The sequence below is a fragment of the Corythoichthys intestinalis genome, chromosome 16, assembly GCF_030265065.1.
Source record: "Corythoichthys intestinalis isolate RoL2023-P3 chromosome 16, ASM3026506v1, whole genome shotgun sequence".
In the NCBI taxonomy this organism is placed as follows: Eukaryota; Metazoa; Chordata; class Actinopteri; order Syngnathiformes; family Syngnathidae; genus Corythoichthys; species Corythoichthys intestinalis.
Genome location: NC_080410.1, coordinates 13,484,566 through 13,509,742, shown reverse-complemented (window position 1 = coordinate 13,509,742; position 25,177 = coordinate 13,484,566). Strand labels below are relative to the sequence as shown.

The 25,177-nt window shown below is 39.2% G+C and overlaps 1 protein-coding gene across 12 annotated transcripts in view; it reads left to right on the top strand.

The window, feature by feature from the left end:
* Nucleotides 1-25,177, top strand: part of mapk8ip3 (mitogen-activated protein kinase 8 interacting protein 3) — a 91,585-nt gene that overhangs the window by 52,651 nt on the left and 13,757 nt on the right. For 9 of the 12 annotated variants that reach the window (XM_057860860.1, XM_057860858.1, XM_057860854.1 and 6 more), the window contains 16 exons: nt 502-653; nt 926-982; nt 1,069-1,239; nt 3,822-3,981; nt 5,869-5,919; nt 6,870-6,959; nt 7,082-7,237; nt 7,425-7,590; nt 9,737-9,934; nt 11,749-11,926; nt 11,999-12,118; nt 15,255-15,335; nt 16,987-17,054; nt 19,662-19,810; nt 21,896-22,067; nt 22,149-22,262. In XM_057860860.1, the coding sequence (XP_057716843.1) occupies nt 502-653; nt 926-982; nt 1,069-1,239; nt 3,822-3,981; nt 5,869-5,919; nt 6,870-6,959; nt 7,082-7,237; nt 7,425-7,590; nt 9,737-9,934; nt 11,749-11,926; nt 11,999-12,118; nt 15,255-15,335; nt 16,987-17,054; nt 19,662-19,810; nt 21,896-22,067; nt 22,149-22,262 (2,083 nt within the window). The remainder of the gene's footprint in view (nt 1-501; nt 654-925; nt 983-1,068; nt 1,240-3,821; nt 3,982-5,868; nt 5,920-6,869; nt 6,960-7,081; nt 7,238-7,424; nt 7,591-9,736; nt 9,935-11,748; nt 11,927-11,998; nt 12,119-15,254; nt 15,336-16,986; nt 17,055-19,661; nt 19,811-21,895; nt 22,068-22,148; nt 22,263-25,177) is intronic. The other 3 variants (XM_057860863.1, XM_057860862.1, XM_057860855.1) reach the window with 1 other exon arrangement.

Sequence of the window (25,177 nt, the reverse complement as noted above, 5' to 3'; positions counted from 1 at the left end):
CAACGCTATCAGCAGCTAACGTTATTGTTTACATTGACTGACGCCGGGCTGCTAGTAAGGTGTCTTAACACCCCACTAATGTCGGCCACCACTAGAGAGCGGCATCCACAAATCTTTATTTGGATTAGTCTATAGACTTTTCTAACCTTTTGCCCTGCCTTATTTTAATGTTGAGTTTAATGTTGCTGACCACCATTAGTATTCAAAATGTTTTACTGGCAGATATTCTGCCGGAGTAAGTGGGTGGGTGGGTGGGTGGATGGATGGATGGATGGATGGATGGATGGATGGATGGATGGATGGATGGATGGATGGATGGATGGATGGATGGATGGATGGATGGATGGATGGATGGATGGATGGATGGATGGATGGATGGATGGATTTTCTGCTACAAAATAATGTATTATCATGTTTGTGACTGATTTGATCTAATTAAGAGCTCTTCAGTTCATGTCAATATTTGCTTTAATACCCAAACAACTGTCATTTGTCTCCCAGTTTTCATCACCCATACAAGATGGTGACATGACCATGACCCAGAGAAGGCGCTTTACCCGGGTCGAGATGGCAAGGGTGCTGATGGAGAGGAACCAGTACAAGGAAAGGCTGATGGAGCTGCAGGAGGCTGTGCGGTGGACAGAGATGATCAGGTCAGTACAGCCACAAAGTGACTTCAAAGTAGTTGTACTGAGATTCCATCATTGACATAATTCAAGGTAACCTCAGAGTCAATAAGTAAAGGTTTAAGTGATGATTTAAAAATGTAATAAAGAATTATATGAATTGAATAATACTCCATGTGAAAAATATATTAATGTTAACAGGTATAATGTGTTCTTACTCCAAGGAAGAAAATTGATTCAGTACAAGAAACCGCCACTGTTCTTTCCATTAATGTCCATGTTTATTTTCCCTCCTCCAGGGCTTCCCGTGAGAGTCCTGCAATTCAAGAGAAAAAGAAGTCCACCATCTGGCAGTTGTGAGTTTCTGCTTTTAACAAATTCGCATACTATTTCCTGCCATTCAAAATTTTTAAAAACTTACAAAATCTCTGCATCCCTCCAGCTTTGCACGTCTCTTTAGCTCATCGTCCAGTCCTCCGCCTGTCAAGCGTCCATACTACAGCGTCAACATTCACTACAAGTCGCCCTCACCGGCGGGCTTCCCTCAGCGCCGCAGCCACACCATGTGTCAGATCTCGACCTCCAACCGCACCTTGGAGTTCTTCCCAGAAGAGTGAGCGTGCACTCCGTATACACCCCTTGCCGCTTTAGTCGCTTTTGCTAGTTTAAATCTCCTCACGCAAGACAAAAGAACAGTCATCCCCCATTCATCGCTATGTTCTAGACTTGACAAAATATGTGTAGAGCCCATATTTAAAAAAAAAAAAAAATATATATATATAGCTGCATCATAATGGGCACACACAAATATTGTGACACTTGTGAATTAGACAATGTGACTAGGCATGTGCCGGTATGAGATTCTGACAGTATGATAACCTTAAGCAAAAATATCACGGTTTCACGGTATTGCAATTAAAGCTCTAAAATGTGTTACTTTGAGATATCTAAAAAAAATACAACTTTTTTCCCAGTGAACAGGATTATTCGTTTTCAAAACATAATAGAAAATTGGAACATAAGTATAATGTTAAGTTTAAATAAATGAAAAAGAACAAAAAAATACCGTATTGGCCCGAATATAAGACGGCCCTGATTATAAGATGACCCCCTCTTTTTCAAGACTCAAGTTTGAAAAAAGACTTTTTGAACACCAAATTAATTTTTATACAGAAAATAATTACAGTAGATCTGAAACAAATGAAACAAATATATTTGAGAGAAAAAGCTTGTTATTTTGTCTCATTCAGATCTTAATACCTGAACATTAAATATGTAAACTAAAGTTCAATCACATTCGTAAATGAATGGCTTCTGGTTTTTAAAATGTAAATAAACCAATCTATTGTGATAAAACAACAAAATTGCAATAACTGCATTAACCATCAAAGAAGTCTAACTGTAACTGTAGTTTTGAAACAGATCTGAACAAGGAAAAACATTGCAATAAAATAAAATAATGCAAACTGGTTAAACTTGAGAGTAGCTGAGATCTATCATGACAGAACATCACTTCAATGATATCTGGCGCCATCTAGCGTCGTGAATGGGGACAGTAGCTGAGATCTGTCATGACAGAACATCGCTTCAATGATATCTGGCGTCATCTAGCGTCGTGAATGGGTATAATGTCTAGACCGCGAATATAAGACGACCCCCTCTTTTTCAATCTTATTTCAATGCAAAAAACACCGTCTTATATTCGGGCCAATACGGTAACTAAAATATTCTAAATAAAATTAAAATAAATGCTGTTATGGCAGGCTAGGCGAAGCCGATGTGGACCAAAGTGCGACCCGGAGGCTCATGTAGAATGAAGTTGTATTTATTGAAGACAGGCCTATTTGGAGGCCTAGCTGGGTGGGTGTCCTGAAGGCAAAAGACAGAATCATTGAAGCGTTCAAAAACAAGAGTCAAAAAACCATAGGCTTTAGTTGGCCGATGTACCAATGTCAACAGGCAGAATCCTTTGGCACCAGCTTGCTGCCCAGACCGCTCCTTATAAGCAGTGTTGATTGCTGATGAGCGGCAGGTGCACTCCCAGGTCTGCCATGTTTGAACTGATATCATACGCCAAAACAGGAAGTGTTACAACAATAAAAGTCAGTACAGTGGGCTAATGCAGTCCTAAACCCACAGCCACAGCTCAACATTATTACCATTAGAACAAAAATAATTGAATTTTTTCCATAAAAAGCATGTCTGTATGACTCGTGTCATGTTTACACTAAACATTCATTCTCTTTCTCAACACAGAAAGTTGCCAGAGAGGAAAAAACACGTTTTACCACCGCTAGACACACTAAACACACTGGAGTTAACTCTCGTAGCTGGTGGGAAACGTTCATGACAGTGTTTACGAACCTTTAATGTTGTATAAATGCAAAATCATATTGGAGGTTTTGCCTCCTCGGCAGCCACCCTACGCAAACATGTTTCACATGTTGGTTGGCAGTCCTCTAAGCCGCCACCGTCTGTAACTTTTCTGTTGCCGAAGTATTCCCATACCAGCGAATTCGTTTTCTTCGATTGGGGGGGGGGGGGGTAGTTCAGGAGTTTCACCTCCTCCAGCCATCGTGTAGCACAGATGACTCACTAACACTGAGCAACAACCGGTGGGGTAGGCTTGAGCAGCTGCAAGTGAGGGATTTCTCCATGCATTTTTGGGACATAAAAAATAGCTAATACCGTAGGGACGGTATGACAGAAAATTTTGGCGGTTTTGAAACTGTGACGTTTTCATACCACGGTATACCTTGAAACCGGTAGTCGGCACATGTCTAGTTGAGACCATTTCTTTCTTTTAAAAAAAGTCTTTCAATCTTTGTGGACCAATTTGTTTCCATCAATTGGCCATTTTGTATCATATTTTTACCGATTTCGAGGTCAATTCTTGACTAATGGCTTAAAAAATATCAACTCGTGTTTTTCTGCCCAAGACACGTCCTTCCACTAGGTTTAACGGCCAGCCACATTCCAAATTATAGTATTGTTGTAAAACCTGAAAAAAAAAAATATATATATATATATATATATATATATCGAGATCTGTGTAGTGATATAGCGGGGGATGGCTGTACTGTACAAAAGAGGCGAAGCAAAAAATTTCTCACTGTCTGAGTGGCTTGCTGCTGGCTGCCCGCTAATGCTTGGCTTTTTCTCTCCTCGCTCCTCCCGCCTGGCCGTTGCTTCCAGATTGGCCAGTAACGGTGTTGCGTCTCTCCTTAGTGACTCGGCACTGTTGGCCCGCCGTGAGCAGCGGCGGGAACAGTACCGGCAGGTGCGCGAGCACATGCGTCGTGACGACGGCATCATGCAGGCCTGTGGTTGGAGCGTTCCGCCACGTTTCAAACAGGTATGCCTCACACCAACCCCCGGGGTCCCACGACATTCTGTGAGAAAGCATGGCCGAATTACGATGAAGATGAACTTTGGCTGCTTTATCCACATTACTACCATGCTGTACAATACGATGATATATATTGCCATAACGATACAAAACTTTCGACATTTTACATGTCTACCGACATAATTATCGTTATAAATTGACCTGTTCCTGCAATACACATTCTGGCCAGCAGATGGTGTCTAATGTGAACTGACTTCCGAAACTGATTGACTGCAATATGCCATAGTAGTACCGCTAATTGGCCTCAAGATGTCATGAGTCAGCAAAATGGTTACCCCTGCCAACCATTTGTGAGCAATGCATGCAAAACAATAGAAAATAGCAACACGTGTCCAATATTAACAGCTCTTAATGAAGTATTAATTATGCTAACTTAATATCAAGCAATTATAAAAGGAAAAAACACTAGTCAAAAGTATTAGTAGAAAAATGTATACCTTTACATTTAAGTAAACCAAAAAATAAGTATGCTACTATGCGGTTTCTATTTACACTGGATCGTTTTAGTTTGCAGCACTACTTGTTGCATTTAACATATGTGACAGGTCAGTTTTAAAAGGATCCACGGATAGAAAGACTTGTAGTTCTTGAAAGATAAACGTTATTATGAGTTAAAATGATTTGATATTGAAACCCCTCTTGATATTTTTGTTTTTATACTATTTGTAAAATTAGTAGATCGCCATTGTTGTTGACGTCGCAGGGCGGTGACGTCACATGGTTCCGCTGCCGAGCTTCCAGAGTATGACTCTAGCGACATAAACTTAACATCTGTTCAACCCTTTCATTAGTTCAACATTAATGAGCATGACAGCACTGTCGATATTTCACAAAACAAGCAGCAAAAGCAAAATGAACAGGAAACACGGGATGAGACGAGACGAGAGTAGAAAAAAAAATCCGGTGTGTTGCCAAAATGTGCTACACCGGCAAAACGTCTACAAGAGGCAAATTTGACACCCAAAGTACTACCGTGAACTTTCAGCTTGTTTTGTTTAGATGCATACTAACAGAACATACTAAAGATGGTTTTAGAAAGTACTTAAACTTAGTAATATCAAATAAGGGTGGTTTAAATATGTTACGTGACTAATGTGGTCAACGGATCAACAATCTGCTTTGAAGCTACCACAACACAGTGCTTAAAAGTATGAGAGGAAAACACATGCAAAAAGTATTTTGAGGCAATGAAAAGGTAATAAAAGACTCAATAAAAAAACAAATAGTATGTACTTGCCGCTTTTAACCGATGAGCGCATGTGTTGGACGTCTTGCCGCGTAGAAGGAATTGCAGTAACCCGGTAGTATTCGTCGAGTGACAGTGACAATCTACGTCATCACCCCGAGAGTCCATTGCACACTCAAAACATGGCACCCTCTGTAGGTCAAAACATGCACTAAATAATATAAAAAATAAAGTGGGAGGGGGAAAGCGGTAATATATAATAATATATAATATACAAACACTCTATAATTTTTCACCACATAATTAAAAATGTATTGTTTAGTGGCATATCAATATCGTGATATAAAATGACCCATATTGTGACAGATTTTTCCCATGTCACACAGTACTACACCATCGGGAAAAAAAGTCATACAGTTTATCATTAGTAGACATCCAATCCATTTGAAGTGGGAGGGTTGTTCATTCGCTGCCAACCCTCCCTACTTCGAATGGACTGGACACTTAGCACTGCCAATGCCAGCTATTGAGTTTTGTTACCCCAATGAGTCTCTTGGCTAACTGGTTGTACTGTACATGCAAACGGCCAGAGATCAGAGTGTGTTACAACTTACAACACAGGTGACTCTAAATCTGCTTTCCCACAGAATGGTGGTCAGACAGACAGCACTCAGGACAGCCAGCTGAAAAGACAACAGGCAAGTGATAGCAACAGAGTTCTGGCTGGAGTCTTTTTAACACGCACCCCTACAGCCACGGGGGTAGGTTTGCATAAAGACGGTAGGGACATAACACTACCAACTTTTCAGGATGCTCAAATTGTCCCCACCGACTTTTAAGCAACCTTATTTGCATTATATAAAGAGTTGACCCTACCATTATTAAGTGAATTATTCAGACATTCAGACTTATATTTATCCCTTTTCACTTGCTGAATATGCCAGTCCATTTTCCCCTCCCTCAAACAAACGTTTGGTTGGCTGATGAGTTGAAGCCCCCCATCCCCCCACAAAAAACACACACGCACACACACATACTGACACACTCCCAACAGACTCATATTGACAACATGCCGCCTCCTCCGCCCTCTTCGGAGAGGAGGGATATTAGAATTTTTTTTTTTGGCCAGCAGCAGCCACTGTAAGTCATGTAAAAAGACATCAATGTTGTGGAAGTTTGGGAAACACCACTAATTTTGCTACTGAAAGTCCAACCTGCATCAAAGTTAGCATAATATTAAACTTGCTAACCTGCAAAACTACTGCGGTCAGGCTAGCCTCCACAAGGAACAATGAGGTCAAGCTAGCCGTCCCTTATTTGAATCATTGTTTGCATTATGTGCATTATGGTAATATCGCCCCTACCAATGCTGAGACCAAACCTAGGCCCTAGCCTACAGCACTGACCCATACGTCTAACAGGAAAACCATGTTTTGTATTAAATTGAGCCCTGCTGGAACCTCCTTATGAAATGCTCTTTTTACAAACATGATATATTACGATGCTAATACACACAAATCCGATCCAATCTTGTAACCAAATCTGATACTGTGTCCAATACTCCAAAACTAGCCATATTGGATCGAGACATTTACTAAGAATAACAAAACAACAATTAAAATTGCTTCTTCCTACCTTTTGATTTTAGACCAACAGTGAAAAAGAGGACAACCGCATGAAAAATGTTCCTGTCCCGGTGTACTGTCGCCCCCTGGTTGAGAAAGACCCCAACAGGAAGGTAAACAATTACTTTTTCCTGTAAACGAATGTCACATATTGTACCTCCATTGCAATGCACCAAAACGCTGTCAACGATGAAAAAAATGTGATGTCCCAGCTTCTATTTTGTGTCTGCCCCAGCTGTGGTGTGCAGCCGGAGTGGACCTGACAGGATGGAAAGCCAGCTGCACAGAGTCCGGACCACTTAAAGCTATCTCTAGTGGCAGCGATCCATTGCAAGCGGAGGAAAACGAAGGAGGCAAGAAGAGCAATCACAACTCTCCTGAGAAGAGAAAGGTTAGTCTGCGAGTGATCGTCACCCCATTAGTTGGTCCCAATGGTGAAAAGTCACTACATTCAATTGAAGCGTTACCAACACCATTTATTATACACAAATATCTCTACTTTTAGTAAAGCACAGACTACAGAGAGCGAGTACTTTTACCATTTTTGGTTATTCCGCTAACACTGCCCCATACTCTAGTCTAAGGAGCTTCAGGAAACTGACACCATGAGCAGCCGTGTTTGGATTCTAACCAGCACCCACTCAGCTAGCAAGGTGGTGATCATCGATGCTAACCAGCCGGGCTCACTTGTGGACCAGTTCAACGTCTGTAATGCTCATGTCCTCTGCATCTCTAGCGTGCCAGGTGAGGATTATGCATCCCACTATCAACTGTAACTTACCTTGTGCAGTGGTCCCTCTATTTACAGTTTTACCGGTCCCGTGACCAAGCTTGTAACTCAGTTTACTCGTATATTGAATAAATATTCCCTAGTTGAAATGAAATTAAGTTAAGAGTTAAGTTTAATAGAAAAAGTACCAAATTATAAAAAATTGTTTTGAAAAAGGAAACGGTAGTGATTTATTGGTAAAATGACAATTTAATTGAAAAAGGAGCAAATTTTTATATACCATATTGGCCCGAATACAAGACGGTGTTTTTTTTTGCATTGAAATAAGACTGAAAAGGAGGGGGTTGTCTTATATTCGCGGTCTAGACATTATACCCATTCACGACGCTAGATGGCGCCAGATATCATTGAAGCGATGTTCTGTCATGACAGATCTCAGCTACTCTCCCCATTTACGACGCTCGATGGCGCCAGATATCATTGAAGCGATGTTCTGTCATGACAGACCTCAGGTACTCTTAAGTTTAACCAGTTTGCATTATTTTATTGCAATGTTTTTCCTTATTCAGATTTGTTTCAAGACCACAGTTACAGTTAGACTTCACTTTAATAGTTAATGCAGTTATTGGAATTTTGTTGTTTTATCACAATAGATTGGTTTATTTACATTTCAAAAACCAGAAGCCATTTATTTACGAATGTGATTGCACTTTAGTTTACATATTTAAATGTTCAGATATTAAGATTTGAATGAGGCAATATAACATGGTTTTTCTCTCAAATATGTTATAATCATTTGCTTTGGATGTAATGTAATTATTTTCTGTATAAAAATTTGGTGTTCGAAAAGTCTTTTCTTCAAACTTGAGTCTTGAAAAAGAGGGGGTCGCCTTATATTCAGGGCCGTCTTATATTCGGGCCAGTATGGTAGTAGGTTGCCATTGCTGTTGATGGTGCAATGAACTCTGGGCGGTGACATCACTGGACAGCTCTGCCGTGCTTCCACAGTGTCACTCATTAGCTACGTAAATATGTCGTCGGTTCCGCCCTTCCAATTTGAACTCCAGTTGCAGTTTTTGAAATGTGTGCGAGCCATGTATAAGTGGTCTCAATAATCGCTTAATTTATAAGCCGTCATTGATAACGATAGTCGTCCTGTCCAGTAAGGGTGTGTATTGCCTCATCTGGCGATGCGATTTGTATCACGATTCACAGGTCATTCGATTCGATCCCAATTACTCCTGATACTACACTTGAAGACGATTATTGCGATATTTGTGTATCACTTCAGAAAAAAATAATTCCAAATGGACATAAGTACATTTATATAAATTTATTTCTGAAACCTCATCCAGCACTCAAGTAAAAATGTTTTTTTATGTTTGAACAACATATGGCTTTCATTATAACATAATCTCTTTTTTAGTGCAAACCTGCTTAAGTGGGATTCTAAAAACTCCATGCCTCAGTTTTTGCAGTAAAAGCCAAAATGAGCCCAAATTTCAGACTTCCAAAAGGACTAATCCGAGCAACCACGTAAGGGTTACGTGTAAAAATCTCTACTCGTATTAGTCTAATGTTTTTGTCACTTCAGCAGACTGCAAGGCAATACTCCCGCGTGCTGCTATCTACTGGATGGGAGTAGAAGTGTAACCAATAAATTTATTATGTCTACCAAAAACACACATGTAAGGGTCGATACGAGAATTGCTATGTATCTCAGAATCTATTTTTTAACACCCCTACTGTCCAGTTTAACCGTTGAAAATGGATTGTATGTCTATCGCAGTCAGTGGCGGTGTGTTAAATTTTCCCTTGTTGCCAGTGTGACATTATTTAAAAAAAAAAAAAAAAAAAATTTAAATGGAAGGGTCGCAGGGGAACCATAAGTGTGAAATCCTTTCAACGACTGTGGGACCCCTGACTACTATTACTATTACTTGCTAATAGTAATAGTAATTAAAATAATAAAACAAATACCCTACTTTATACAGAGCTTTTAGGGATTTAAAAAGCAAAAACAATAAACATGACCAGTCTATAAATGGCATTTTAGGATATATATATATTTTTTTTTGTTAAACTGATGTCAACATAACTTAAATGTATTTTAACTTCTTTTGCGGGAAATACGCATATCCTTCCTTTTTTTATATAAAGCTGCCAGTGAGAGTGACTATCCAGCTGGTGAAATCGTATTGGATCCAGGTGATGGTGGTGCAGGGGGAGGCGAGGACTCCGGCAGTGTGGAGGGTATGTTGGCTGGTATCACGCTAGTGGGTTGCGCCACTAACTGCAGTGTTGCCCGTAGCAACTGCTCCTCACGCACTGACACTCCCATAATGGACAAAGGACAAGGTGGGCACATCCTAAATGCTTCTGCATTTTTGTACTAACTTTGTATTAACTAGTGTTTCACCGATATGGTACCAAAACAGTACTAAAATGACATCATCGGGGAGTACTAATAAATACCGCGCCAATGCTGTGCAATATGTACTCTTTGAGAGTTAGGCCATGTCTGCACGCAGCAGGGTATTTGGCAAAAAGAATAACTTTTTTTACGGTTTGGCCATCATGTGGACACTGATAACCGAACATTTAACTGTGGAAACGTCACTGACTCCGACAAACTTTGTTCGTACGTCACAAATGAGACCAATGTTTACATTTGGAGTTGAAGGAATCTGACCTTTTAGCCATATTGCCGGAATCACGCCAGCCGAACCATCGGAACTGCGCTAGCGCAATTCCAATGACCCTGGCCGGCGGAACTCCAACAACCCGGCTAAAAGGCCAAACTCCACGCATTCACCTTAGTCTTAACCTCTTGTACTGACTCCTTTTTAAAGCTGGAAAAAGACTTCAAAAACACAAGTTGACAATTTATTCCAAGTCGGCAGCAATCATACAGCACAGAGAGTCCCAGGCGAAGAGGCAAACTGGATCCAGGGTCACCATATCACAAGTCAACAAAAGATTCCTGAGAAAATTGACAACGATTAATTAAACATTCAGTCTTTTAAAGGCTCTGTTGAGGCGGGCTGTGGTCTGGAAGAAGGGTGTGTTTGGGCGTTGTTTAGGATTATTTTCTGTTAGACAGGAGAATTCGGGCGTTACTGTTGTCAGGTTAGAGTTAAGGATTTTGCCGTCCCCAGCACCACGTGAGTGCTGACTGTTCACTTCCCGGTCAGGGGTTCCTTTGTATCAGATGTTACTTGGGGTAGGCAAGATGTCCCGCCATTTGTTCTGGACTGTCCATAAGAGCTGGTTGCAGGATTAGGTGGTGCAGATGTGGGCTTGTAGATGTATTGCCAATCACCTGCTTGTTGGCGTCAGTCTTGCTCCGTCAGCTACGTAACGCGTTGGGCTTCCGTGGTCAGAAGGCGTCCTGTATCTGTTCTGCCTTTATCTGCCCGTTGTCTTGGCGCTGCAAATTCTAATCATTTAAAGTCCAACTGTTCATAATATCAAATATATTCTGCTTGTTTTTCTTAAAGTATAATATTAAATGCTATTGATTTTATATCGGGTGTGTTAGAGTAATACAAACAGTCTAACAGTAAATATGAGAAAAGATACTATTCCCTTCAGAGTAAATTAGACAGGTGCTTTTTGCTTCCATTTATTCACTAACTCATGGAGTGCTTCACATTGAAGAACACATGTGAAGGATGGGTGTATTATGGACAATTATTTTTCGCGCATTGTTCTGAGTGTTCTTAAAAATAAATGAATGGGGTTGGCTGTGAAAGCTTTTTTTTCTACAAATGTGCTGGTGTAGACGTAATTATTTTTTCCGGACGTATTAGGGTAGGATCCTCGGTTTTAAAAAAAAACCCTGCTAGGTGTAGACATGGCCTTAATTTCCAACTGCTGGTCGACCTAACCAAGATGGTCGCCAACTACGCACAGACTATATGTATAAAAAAAAGAACACTTGTCACCCTTCCCAAAATGATGATAAACGTCCAATCGTGTGGCATCCAATCACTCTTCTGCTGTGTATTCCAATTAGTTTATCACTAGTAGACATGGAGGTGGAGCAAGAGGAAGGATGGCAGCGAATGAGCGTTTGTTCATTCATATCTGTGCAACACTAGTATTAACCATCATGAGGTGCAAAAGTGTCAGCCCTGCCATATTTGTCTTTTCCTGTTGATGTGCTTTAGCCCCTATCGCTCCCCCCACAAGTAGTAAGATTCTCCCGGCTCAGTCCGCCGAGGAGGCCACAGAGGCCACTGAAGTTCCAGAGTCCAGTCACACAGAACTTGGCTCGGCCCCTTCAGGACCGTTCATGGAACACGTCTTCACCGACCCGCCAACTCGTTCGGCGGAAACTTCTGACAGGTGAAATCAAAGTTTGTCAGTGCAGAGACCGTCACGAAGAGACAGATCTTTACATGCTCTCTATCCACACAGGGCCCCTGGTCAGTCCAAAGAGGAGACGTCGGCACCTCCAGAGATGGAAGATGGTGGCGAAGAGGCTAAGAATTACACCAGCATGGCACCCACAATGTGGCTCGGAGCCCAAAATGGCTGGTAAGCATTTTTATTATATTATGCTGGATGGCCTCAAACCAGTGGTGTTACCAGGATGCCAGGTGTTGGTGGGCATTAGTCTTATCTAGGGGGGCAAAAAGAAAAAAAATTAAAAAGGAAAAAATAAATAAATAATCGAAATCGTAAGGCTACTGCACCTTAAAACATGTTTTGTTTTCTCCTTGAGATAACTGTTGTTGTGATTTAGTCTAAACAAATAAAACTTGATTTGATTTGATTTGACTTAGAACACATCCATAACTGAACAGCATGGACATGCAGGTGACAATGTTTTTTTTAGGTAACCTGTTGTGGTTCCTGGGTTTTATTATTATTTTTATAGTTATTCTTTGTTCCACAGCCCCTTTGAGCTCAATTTGACCCCCTTAGAATGCTTCAAAATGCACCAAAATCGGCAGGCAGGTCAAGACAGGTGCAATCTTTGATACCGCGGAATTACCATATTCCACAAATTCCAAAATACACTGTGTAGCGCCCCCTAGCAGTCATTCTTTGTCCCGCCGATGCTTTGAGCCTGACTTTGACCCCCTCAGAATGCTTCAAAACTCACCAAACTCAACAGCCAGGTTAACACTGGTGAAAACTTTGATAAAATGTAAAAAAAAAAATTTTTTTAATAATCAAAATATGTGTAAATGTGTTTAGCGCCCCCTAGAAACAAAACCAACATTTTTTTTTAAAGTGAAAGAGGAGGTAACAAAGCAAAGGTTAAAACTTAGAACACATCAGTACTATATGAATGGGACACATACGCAGTGCCCAGACTGCCGTTAGTACTACATCCAGTTTTCTTTGGGTGGGCAGAGCGTGTCCGTGGGTGGGCACTGCCCACCCCTGTCTCCCCCCCCCTCCCCCCGGTAACGCCCTTGCCTCAAACAATCTAAAATGTATTTTGTTCAATAAAAAACAGTGAATATTCTCTGATTTTTGGACTATGGAAGTTTTTAAAAGAATCTTGTTTTGGCAAAAAAACATGCACATGATTTATTTTCGTAGGCCGGATCTGTACCCCGGGCCACCATTTTCACCTTTAAAAGCATTACATATCTTAATCAGTGAAGGTTGCCCAGAGTCTAATTTCAATTAACAAGTTATTATGAATAATCCGAGAGCAAAAAATGACAAGGGTTGGCAAATGACTTGATGAGGAAATGAGTAACGATTAGGGGTGCAACGGTCTAGTTACCCCACGGTTCGGTTTGAACCTCAGTTTTGGGATCACGGTTTCGGTTCGGTTTCGGTTTGCGTTTTGCTTTTTTTTTTTTTTTTTTTTTTTTTAACTGCCTTTATTTTGCTTTTAAAAAAATGAAATAAACACTTAAAATGTAAACATTTTCGACTGTTAAAATGCCTCTTAGCTCTTTGGCAAGTGTAGTGACTGACTACTGAAATACACACACAGTAGTAAAGAAGTTACTTGGCAAAGTAACTGGTGATACCTTTCATGTTTTTTTTTTCATAAAAAAAGCAAACCAAACAAACCCAAAAACATAGTAACCTTTGCTATGTTTGGAGGTCATTTAATGTTGTGAATCAACCGTTAAAGTTGATAAAATTGCTCCTGTTTTTGCCTTAGTTCCCTTCTGTCTACTTTCGACATGTGAAAATTTTTAAACTGTTTCATCCTTTAAAGATTGACTCAAGTCAAGATTTTGACGATTTAGGAGTATTTTGGATAAGAAGTTGCTTAGGTTCGCTCGGAAGGTTTACTACAACAGAGCCTTTCTGAGAAGTTTACTGCTCTAAAATGGCGGCTGTTTACTAACGCTACCGAGTGTCATTTCGCATGTAGTTAGTGCATGAGTTATCGAGGCGTAAATTGTATGATGTCGGCCACAGTCAGGAAATATTGGAGCCACTTAGCCTAGCATCGCGTTTGCTACAGCGTCTCAACAAACACTCTTCCCTCTGCCTGTCTGACTTTTCAACCAACGTATTAACGAACATTGTCTCGTTGCAGAAACGGTGACCAAATCCAAACGGATGAAAAAAAAAACAAAAACGCAATGCACGAAAAAGGTGCAGATTTTGAACGTAACGTACGGCGTACACATTTAAAAATTAGTGCTCACTTGTACAAATTACGACGAGACGGTACAACTTGACAGGTATGAATTGTAGTGGACCGTCACAGTTAGGTAGTAGCACTCTGTAGCACGGGACGTCCAACTATCAAGGGTCAGGGCGAAACTATGTGCTTTCGCGAAATAATCTTCGATGGCTTTGCGTGCCATTTCATAAATGACGGGGATTATGTTGTTGGCAAAAATATGTCCGTGAGGGAACAATATAACGCGGGTCAAGCGTTGCAATTAAATTAACGAAGCCCGCATCTTCAACCACGGAATATGGTTGCATGTCTTTTGCAATGCCCATCCCCACTGCGTGGGTTATTTTCTTGTGTTTTTCTGACCTGATATTGTAATGCTTTTGGAACGCCTCTTCTATAGACCCGTGTGTTTTCACTGGTGTCGTCATCTTCGGGGTTGTCCTGCTCTGAGAAAGCGATGTCTGTGGGTGATGCCGGCTGAGGTGCCGAGTCATGTTAGAAGTGTTGCCGTTAGCATAGGGAACAAGCGCTGAGCAACGCTTGCAAATTATTATTTTTTTTTTTTTTTCAATATTTTCTCTCCGTCTGCATTGTAGTCCACGGGGAAACCGAAATGTTGCCACACCGCAGATTTGAAAGAAGCCGGTGCTTTCTCAAAATTCGGTCTGTCGACTCCTCCGCTCGCCATAACTTTTTTTGTTTTCTTTCTTGTTTCACTTTCACCTCGCTCGTAAGCGAGAGAGGGCGTTACTCGGCTCCTATTACACAGGTGCTTGACAGCGATTGGACATTTGCTCGCGGGGCGGGAATTTCTACACAGCTGCGCTTCACGTCACACACAGGCACAGAGTTTGACCAATTCATTCCACAAGCGTTCGGAATAAATGACTGTAATTGCAAAACCAAAAAGGCGCGGTTCATAAAGGCGTATTGAACCGTACAGGGCGAACCGTACGGTTCGGTTTTGAACCGCAAACCGTTGCACTGCTAGTAACGATGGAAACAAACTTTTTTGGAACCACCACTCTAACTGTTTTTCTGCTTCTTTTCTGTCTCTTTCTTTAGGCTTTATGTGCACTCAGCAGTTGGCAACTGGAAAAATTGTCTCCACTCCATTAAACTCAAAGATTCTGTCCTCAGTCTGGTGTAAGTTTCACCTTTTTATTAATGCTCTGCAATATGGCAAAAATCTCTGATCACGATATGGGCCATTTTATATCACGATATCGATATGCCACAATGTGATATGTTTTTAATTATTTGGTGAAAAATTATACAATGATTATGACTAGGGTTGTTCCGATCATGTTTTTTTGCTCCCAATCCGATCCCGATCGTTTTAGTTTGAGTATCTGCCGATCCCGATATTTCCCGATCCAATTGCTTTTTTTTTGCACCCGATTCAATTCCAATCATTCCCGATAATTTTTCCCGATCATATACATTTTGGCAATGCATTAAGAAAAAAATGAATAAAACTCGGACAAATATATACATTCAACATACATGACAATTACATGACATTATGACAATAAATCCTCAAGGTGGCATTTACATTATTAACATTCTTTTTGTGAGAGAGATCCACGGATAGAAAGACTTGTAATTCTTAAAGGATAAATGTGACTTTGTATATTGTGACTAAATATTGCCATCTAGTGTATTTGTTGAGCTTTCAGTAAATGATACTGCAGCCATTTAACTGTTCTGCCCAAATGCATGATGGGAAGTGCAACCATGACTGTGCGTAGTGGCACCAATTGATATATCTTCTCTGCGTTGGGAAATAACATAGGGTGTAAAGAAAAAGATCAACTACTGCCTTTCTTCCCCACATTGCTTTCCCACGATATTTCTAATTGTTGAGAGAGGGATTTTAAGGCTTTAGCCAGTTGAAAAAAGGCTCCAAAAACTGCCAAAATTCACTCTACTCATTTTACGCTGCCTTTTAGCTCTATATATAGGTAAATCGGCGCCATTATAGGTTGAACGCGATAATGCGTGAGTGAGTCGTGCAGCGCATGCGTTAATTGCGTTAAATATTTTAACGTGATTAATTTTTTAAAAGTTAAGTTAATTACCGCCGTTAACGCGATAAATTTGATAGCCCTACTTTAAGCCAAAACTAAAGACTCTGGATGAGTTTAAGACATTTTGTCTATAACGTTAAATAGAATTAAAAAACGATTTAATTAAAAAATATATATATATTAAAAAAGGCATGTCCGATATTTTTTTGCCGATTCCGATACTTTGAAAATGACGTGATCGGCCCCGATCTGCCGATCGATCGGGACATCTTTAATTATGACTGCTTTTCTCCTACTCATTTTTTTCATTGACATTTAACTCACTTGCCGCAAATCTTCAATGTACATATCTACAAAGACTTCACTATCAGTTGATGGGACACGGGGCTCGGGACCAATCCGTTGGGGGCCTATTTTCAAAGACTTAACATTCAAATATTTTCAAAACCAAAGCCGCTAGCGACTTAAAACTAAAACAGGCACCTCCCTTAGGCATATATGAGTCTCCATGAGCAGAGACATCAAAAAAGTCATTCCCTAATAAAATCCCGATTCATTATTCTTTTATACAAGTAGATTAAAACTTAAAATGTCTACAAATTTCTCAGATTTTACGCTAGATGCACAAAATCACCAAATGCAGAGATAATCTATATTTTCAGGATGAATAGCAATATTTAACATATAAGTTTTTGCCCAAAATAGCACTTTTTTTTTTTGGTTAATAATTTGGCTTTCTCCAATTGTGGCCTTTCTGTTCATTGCAGACACGTGAAAGGTCGTGTGCTTGTGGCCCTCGCTGACGGGACCCTCGCCATATTCCACAGATCAGAAGGTAATTCTCCTGTGTATTTTAAGTCATTGGCAAGTCTGGCAAATGAGTTAAAAGGGAAAAACAGCACGTAGTATAAATGATCTTCAAGTTTTCCAAATCACTTAAGCAAGTTGTGAATTTTATAGACGTTTGATTATGAAGAAACTAATCTTTAAACAGGAAAAATGACACCACTAATGAGTCATGAGCACAGCCATTTTGTGTTCTCAAGTCTACCCACGCGAGTACACATTGATGTGATAATGGGTATTAATGACATCACAAAGTTGGCGGGAAATCTGGGATATTCGCATTTGATTGGCTAAAATACTACCAGCCTTTGATTAAAACGGCTGCCCCCATGTGAGGCGGACACCTCTGTAATAGGCTTTTATTTACGTTTCTCTCCACTGTTACACATAAGCAAAATGATGTTTTGTATTTTTCAATGTATCAAACACGATTCTTTCCACTAGCATGCCTATGATAAAGGTGCCAACAAATTGTGTCCACAGGTTTTACAAGTAAAAGAATTTTAAAAATCTAGAAAATGGAATGTTTGGAGAAATTGGGTGGGGATACTTGATCTTCTAGTCCCCAAACTCTTGTGGATCACTTCCTGTTGATTTTGGAGCAATTCATGGAAGTGTTTTTGTCAAATATGACGTTTTTGTTGGTGTTGTATGTGCCATTGAAAATGGAGGGAATGGAAATGTTTTGAGAGGTTTTGTCAAATTTTGGTTTTTGCCAAGAACTGACTGATAACGCCATGTTAAGAAAAAAAAAAATGTTCTTGGCTTGCAATCATTTTATTTATGTTGTTTGGGTCCAAACTAAATGAAAAAAGTACCAGTAAAAAGCTAAAATTGGAGGCTATATTCAAAATTTCCAATTTCACGTCCTCATTATGCAGAAAATATTTGTTAAATGTCATTTCTTTGTGTTTCAGGTCAAACTAAGTCTATAAAATAAGTACGAAAATGCACATGTATAATAATACATAATTCTGTATATAAAAGCATTAAAAAGTACAACAGTAAAGAAAAGGGATACAGTGTATCACAAAAGTGAATACACCCCTCGCATTTCTACAGATATTTAAGTATACTGTATCTTGAGTATGGTCTGAGCACTAACAGGCTAACCCCCCCACGTTTTCAATCTCTGTAGCAATGCTGACAGCACTCCTGTAACGAGTCACATGACATTTTGGAGGGAAAAATGACAAGCAGTACTCAATTTGGACATATAGGGATGTACGTAGTTTCTATGGGGTGTACTCACTTTTGTTGCCAGGGGTTTAGATATTAATGGCTATATTTTGAGGGGAAAATATATTAATTCTATTCTATAACCTGCACACAGACTACTTTTCACTGTGTCAAAGTGTCATTTGGTCAGTGTTGTCCCATGAGAAGATATACTTAAAAATCAGCAAAAATGCGAGGGGTGTACTCACTTTTGTAATAGTGACCACAAACCCAAACCTTTTGTTAAACAAAAGTGTTTTTATTAGGGCTGTCAAAATTATCGCGTTAACGGGCGGTAATTAATTTTTTAAATTAATCACGTGAAAATATTTCACGCAATTAACGCACTATACCTGGTTCAAACAGATTAAAATGACAGCACAGTGAAATGTGTACTTGTTGTGTTTTTCGGAGTTTTGTCACCCTCTGCTGGCGCTTGGGTGCGACTGATTTTATAGGCCTCAGCACCCATGAGCATTGTGTAAGTAATTATTGACATCAACAATGGCGGGCTACTAGTTTATTTTTTGATTGGAAATTTTACAAATTTTATTAAAACGAAAACATGAAGAGGGGTTTTAATATAAAATTTCTATAACTTGTACTAACATTTATCTTTTAAGAACTACATCTTTCTATCCATGGAACAGAATGTTAATAATGGTAATGCCATCTTTTTGATTTATTGTTATAATAAAGAAATAGAGTACTTATGTACCGTATGTTGAATGTATATATCCATTTTGTGTCTTATCTTTCCATTCCAACAATAATTTACAGAAAAATATGGCATATTTTATAGATGGTTTGAATTGCGATTATTGCCATTAATTACGATTAATTAATTTTAAGCTGTAATTAACTCGATTAAAAATTTTAATCGTTTGACACCTCTAGTTTTTTTTTATACGTCAATGCGACGAAACAAACCTGGGAACAAAATACGTGTTACATGGTGTAATCATTGTGGTCCTTGATTTTGTGTTTTAAGTGTTTAATGTGTGAATTATGTGAATGGAACAAAAACTAAAGACAAGTAGCATTTTGAAAATATGAAATGTTATGGTTTAGCCACTGGAAAGAAATGGGACTTGAAAGAAATGGGGCTTTTGGTTTTTTGTCCCCCTCCCCCCAAAAAAACAGCTTTTGGCACAACCGTTAGCATTAGGGGCAAAAATGAAGGATGAAATATTTGGAACATTTTGAAGTTGGAATGACATGAATTGGTCAAAATGTTTGGGCTACCGGGTGCGCAGAAAAATTTGACGGGAAAAAAAAATACAAATATTATACGTGGGCAGCTTTAATTTGCAAACCATCTGCAGAATTGGGACTGATTGGATGATAGTTTGAGTTTGAGCTTGTGGTCTTGATGCAGACGGCCAATGGGATTTGTCCAACTACCACCTCATGGACCTGGGCCGACCTCATCATTCCATCCGCTGCATGGCCGTCGTGCACGATAAAGTGTGGTGCGGCTACAAGAACAAGATCCACGTCATTCAGCCCAAAAGCATGCAGATTGAGGCAAGTCTCATCGTTTTCCTCTTACGCCATATATCTAGAAAGCGCCCTCACGTGTCTAAACAGCAGTGTTATTTTTGGCAGCCCTTTTAATTTTCGTCATAGTCTTTTGGAGAAAAATACTTATTAGTCTTAGTCATATTTTAGTCATCTCAAAATGTGTTTGTATTCGTCTAGTTTAAGTTGACGTTTGCTAAAAATGCTGCTGCCATTTGTACTCGGGTTGTCTTGCTATTGTCTGCCTGGTGTATATTATTTCTTTTATTTTATTTTTAAGCAATAGCGTATCGTATTGTACAGTATTTTAATTCAGTTTTTAAAATTCTTTTAATCCTTTTACTCAAACACTTTTTTACTAACTTGAACTTTATACTTATATCTTTGCTGCTGTGGTGTTGTGAGCGCTGGAAAGCTAATTTCCCTGAGGTAACTCTCCAAAGGGATTAATAAAGTGTATTGAATTGAAATGAAATGCTTTTGCCTTTACAATTTAAAAAAATCACTCTAAAACTAAATGAACAAATAGAGCTTTCCAATTAACATTGACAGACAAGCAGACATTGTAGTGTCTACAAGAACAACGGCAACTTAGTGATAATGCACGCTCAGCAAGAAAACAGTACATTATTTTCAGAGGTGGGTAGAGTAGCCAAAGACTTTACTCAAGTAACAGTAGCGTTACTTCAAAATAATATTACTCAAGTAAAAGTAGTCATCCAAAAAATGTACTCAAGTACAAGTAAAAATTATCCAGTGAAAAGAACACTCAAGTAATGAGCAACATTGTAAGTGCTTATTTTTGTTTGATTTTTTTTTTTGAACAATGGTAATTTTTTTTTTCTCTCAGCACAAACATATCCATCTGAACTGTTGTTATAATGATACTTTACAATAACCCATTACATAACCACATTAAGCCCAAACAAAAATCAATGAAATCTGGCAAGAGAAAAAAACAAAAGACAGAAATTAAGCATTAATCGTCCAAAGAGCATGAGTGCCCTCTAGTGGAGAAAATAGTTCCTAGTTTGAATAGTGTATACTGTACTTCCATCGTAGTTATTATTCTGTAATTAAAAGTATCATTTCTCCGGTTTTCCGTGGTCAGTCGAATAAAAACTGGGAGAGAGGTTTACATCCACGCTTTCGAGTCACGTTGTGGGCAGCGCTCTTATATAAAATACTTCCTTTTTTACGGCGCTTTAAAGACATTCGTGATTGAACAGGCTGGCGTGATCATAGAACGGCAAGCTTGCGTCTGATTGGTGTAATGGAGTCATGTGATTATTGTTGCGACGTCTCATTGGTGAAATTAGTAGCACTACTCTTGCCAATGGCATCGCTGGCAAAAAAATATTTAAAAAATTCATCTAATATATAAAATAAAGAGTAAAAATGTAAAGACTTTTGTGTCGCCCGAAGTAGCGGAGTAAGAGTTGCGTTTTTTTCTCCACAAATCTACTCAAGTAAAAAGTATGGCTTTGTAAAACTACTCTTAGAAGTAAATTTTTTCTCAAAAAGTTACTCAAGTAAATGTAATGAAGTTCATTAAATGCGTTGCTACCCACTTCTGATTATTTTCAATGAATTATACTCACCTGGACGCTACAAACTGTATGCAATAAAAGTTGTCCGAGAGTTTAAGGGGACGCTCGCCGAATGCTATGTTAACACTACAAGTTACATTTAGTGTGTGATGATCACTCATCACAGACCTGTGGAGGCTAAAGTAACATTGCATATTATCTCTGGCCAAGATAAAAAAAACAAATCTTAGCATTTGGCGTGTGCGCAAGCCTTGAGAGTGGAGAGGACACTAAACTGCTTAGTGGGGGGAACCCAGCATGTCACATGAGTGACACAACCAGACACTGCTAGGATGCGGGCTCACTACAAATAAAATGTCACATTTTGAAACTATTGCGCATTTTCGTCTCATCAGACAAAAACTGGCATTAGGCTTGTTATGTTTTAGTCTCCCAAAACACGTTTTAGCTCGTTATCGTCTCGACATCTTCATGAAAGAAGTGTTCTTGACGAAATATTTTCATTATCGTCATCATTGACGAAAACAACACTGTTTGACAGAAGTCCTTTGACGCCCACCCTCGACGGGAGAGCCAGGTACGCCAGCTGGCTTGGATCGGCGACGGCGTGTGGGTGTCAATCCGGCTGGACTCCACGCTGCGCCTCTACCACGCTCACACGCACCAGCATCTGCAGGACGTGGACATCGAGCCGTATGTTAGCAAAATGCTCGGTGAGAGGATATCAAGTGAAAGATGCCAATGTATGAATTGCAATGTTGTTATACTGTTTGACCCCCGATTGTGATTGACAGGCACCGGCAAGCTGGGCTTCTCGTTCGTGCGCATCACAGCGCTTCTGATTGGTGGAAATCGCCTATGGGTGGGAACGGGAAATGGCGTGATCATCTCCATCCCACTAACAGAGAGTGAGTTGTAGTAACAAAAAGCTGTCGTGCGTTCTGCATCAAATGTGCAGCAGGTATTGACCAAAGAAGAAGAGTGATCATCACAGTTTCATTCACAATTATGGGGCCTTACAAATTTTGTTCTCTAGTTTGTCGTGTTTCATGTGAGTACTTACATTGCAGCGTCATCATTGATCTAAAATCTGTTAAGAGATGGAGAACATTTTGCTTACGTTTTCAAATTCAAGGCCATTGTTTTTTTCCCATGTTTTATTTGTTTTTGATCCTTTTCATTCTCTTCTGAATCGACTGTATAAAATCTAGAACTGTGTTTCTCAACATTTTTTCGATGTCCATCCAACATTCCATAAATCTCATGGCACACCACCAATTACAGAGTATATTGAAATCATGATCTTTATTCTGTTAATGTATAAAAATGTACCATTTGCAATTGTAAAATAGCATTTGATTGTTTTACCTGTCAGCAGGCATTTAGCATCATAGATAGAGCTACAAATCTATATGAACTGGGATGACTATCATTGAATTACCATGTTTCACTTCCATTGAGGGCAATAGACCTTTCATCCAATTTAATCCCAATTCAAATGGAATGGGCGTCTCGCACCTTTAATGGCAGCCAATGAAATTAAATGAATGCTCAGTAAGGGATCAAACGATTATTCGATCGCTGCTGACTGTCCCAGTCAAATTAGATTCAATGTCTATCGCCATTAATGGCAGCCAATGAGTTAAACCAGTTCACATCCACAAGGGCATTTTTCAACAGTTAGTCCAAAAAAGTTGGATATTTAACATAGCCATCTTTTATTGTACAGTGTATCACAAAAGTGAGTACACCCGTCGCATTTCTGCAGATATTTAAGTATATATTTTCATGGAACAACACTGACAAAATGACACTTTGACACAATGAAAAGTAGTCTGTGTGCAGCTTATGTAATGGAGTTCATTTCTTTTCCCCTCAAAATAACTCAAAATATAGCCATTAATATCTAAACCCCTGGAAACAAAAATGAGTACACCCCTTAGAAACTTAGAAACCTCTTCAATCTCTGCAGCAATGCTGACAGCACTCCTGTAACAAATCACATGACATTTTGGAGGGAAAATGACAAGCGGTACTCAATTTGGAGATTTAGGCATGTACGTAGTTTTTAAGGGGTGTACTCACTTTTGTTTCCAGAGGTTTAGATATTAATGGCTATATTTTGAGTTATTTTGACGGGAAAATAAATTAACTCTAATATATAAGCTGCACACAGACTACTTTTCATTGTGTCAAAGTGTCATTTTGTCAGTGTTGTGCACTGAAAAGATACTTAAGATATTTAAATATCTGCAGAAATGCGAGGGGTGTACTAACTTTTGTGTTACGCTGTATTTTGCCACTACATTGGTATAGTGCTGCAACGATTAATCGATTACCTCGAGTAATTCAATTAGAAAAAAGATGAATCAGCAAAATATTAATTCCCGAGTATTCGTTTAATTAAAGTGGCGTTGTAATGGTTTGTTTTGAAAGTGTTTGCATTGTTTTATTGATTTGGGTGGAAACATTGCCCTCTAGTAGCTACAGTTAAAATGACATAACTCATTTCAGATGGCTGAATCCAGCTGCTGTCTGTTAAGACCAACATAAGTTTTTGTTTGAGCTAATATTTTTTTAATCCATCGTAATTTAGTTTATAGGTATATTTCGCTGTTTTTTGTGGGAATGTGTTTGAACCATTTGTTAAGAGCATTTAAAAAAATAAATAAATAAGTTAGCATTTTATAGCATTTAAGCTAGCGGATCTTTGCTATGCAAGTTAGCCAATTGTTCTTTTGTTGTACTTATATCCTCATTTATTTATTTTGTTTGTTTGAGGCTCTGCTCAGGTATTTCAATTTTTTTGTTCCTTATCCCATTACTCGATTATTCGAACGAATTAGTTCATCGATTAACCGACTACTAAAATAATGGGTAGATGCAGCCATACAGTGGTACCTCTACTTATGAACGTCTCTACATACAGATTTTCAAGGTTAAGCCACTCCTCAACGGAAGATATTGCCTGTTCTTACAAAAGAAATTTCAGGATACGAAAGGCAAAAATACAATATGGTCCTCCCAGATCTTACTGAACATAACATACTTATAGCTGCTTTGCCCTTGGCTATTGCCTAGCATTCCTGGCATCCAGTTGGTTAAGAGGGACCTCTACTGTATGTGTATGTGTGAATCCTAGCGTCCTCTTCATTCCTCCTTCATGTTCCGACAGCTTTACATAACTGTATTAACTTTTATTCTATACTCTAGTCTTGGTTTTTACATTATGCACAACTCTGATTTTAAGTCTGTTGTGCAGTAATCTGATTGTCACATGTATTTGTAACATTTTTTGATGCATTTTTATGCATTATAAAAGATTTGTCTGAATTTTGGAGTGCTTTAGGGCATTTACATGGAAAACGCGTCTCTACTTACGAAATTTTCAGGTTACGAAACTACTTCCAAAATCAATTAATTTCGTAAGTAGAGGTCCCACTGCTTATCAATAATAATACAGTGGTACCTTCGACATACGATCGCTTCGAAACACGATCTTTTCGACATCCGACGGAAAATTTGACTCGCCATTTGTTTCTACATCCGACGACATGCTCAAAATAGGGCGACATGACAGCACCGCAGACGGACGTATGGCTGACTTTCTTGTGAGAGAAATCAACACAGGTTTCAAAATGGTTGGTACAGGTGGTGAAACAAGGAAAAATGTGACGCTTACCTTCTAAATGAAGATGCAAATTATAGAGAAATATTAGCGTGAGGTGCATATCCATGAACTGGCTCAACAATACATCTCCACGGTCCTCCTCCGACCACCGTTCGCCAGTCTTTATACGTTAAGTTGACAGTTATTATTGTG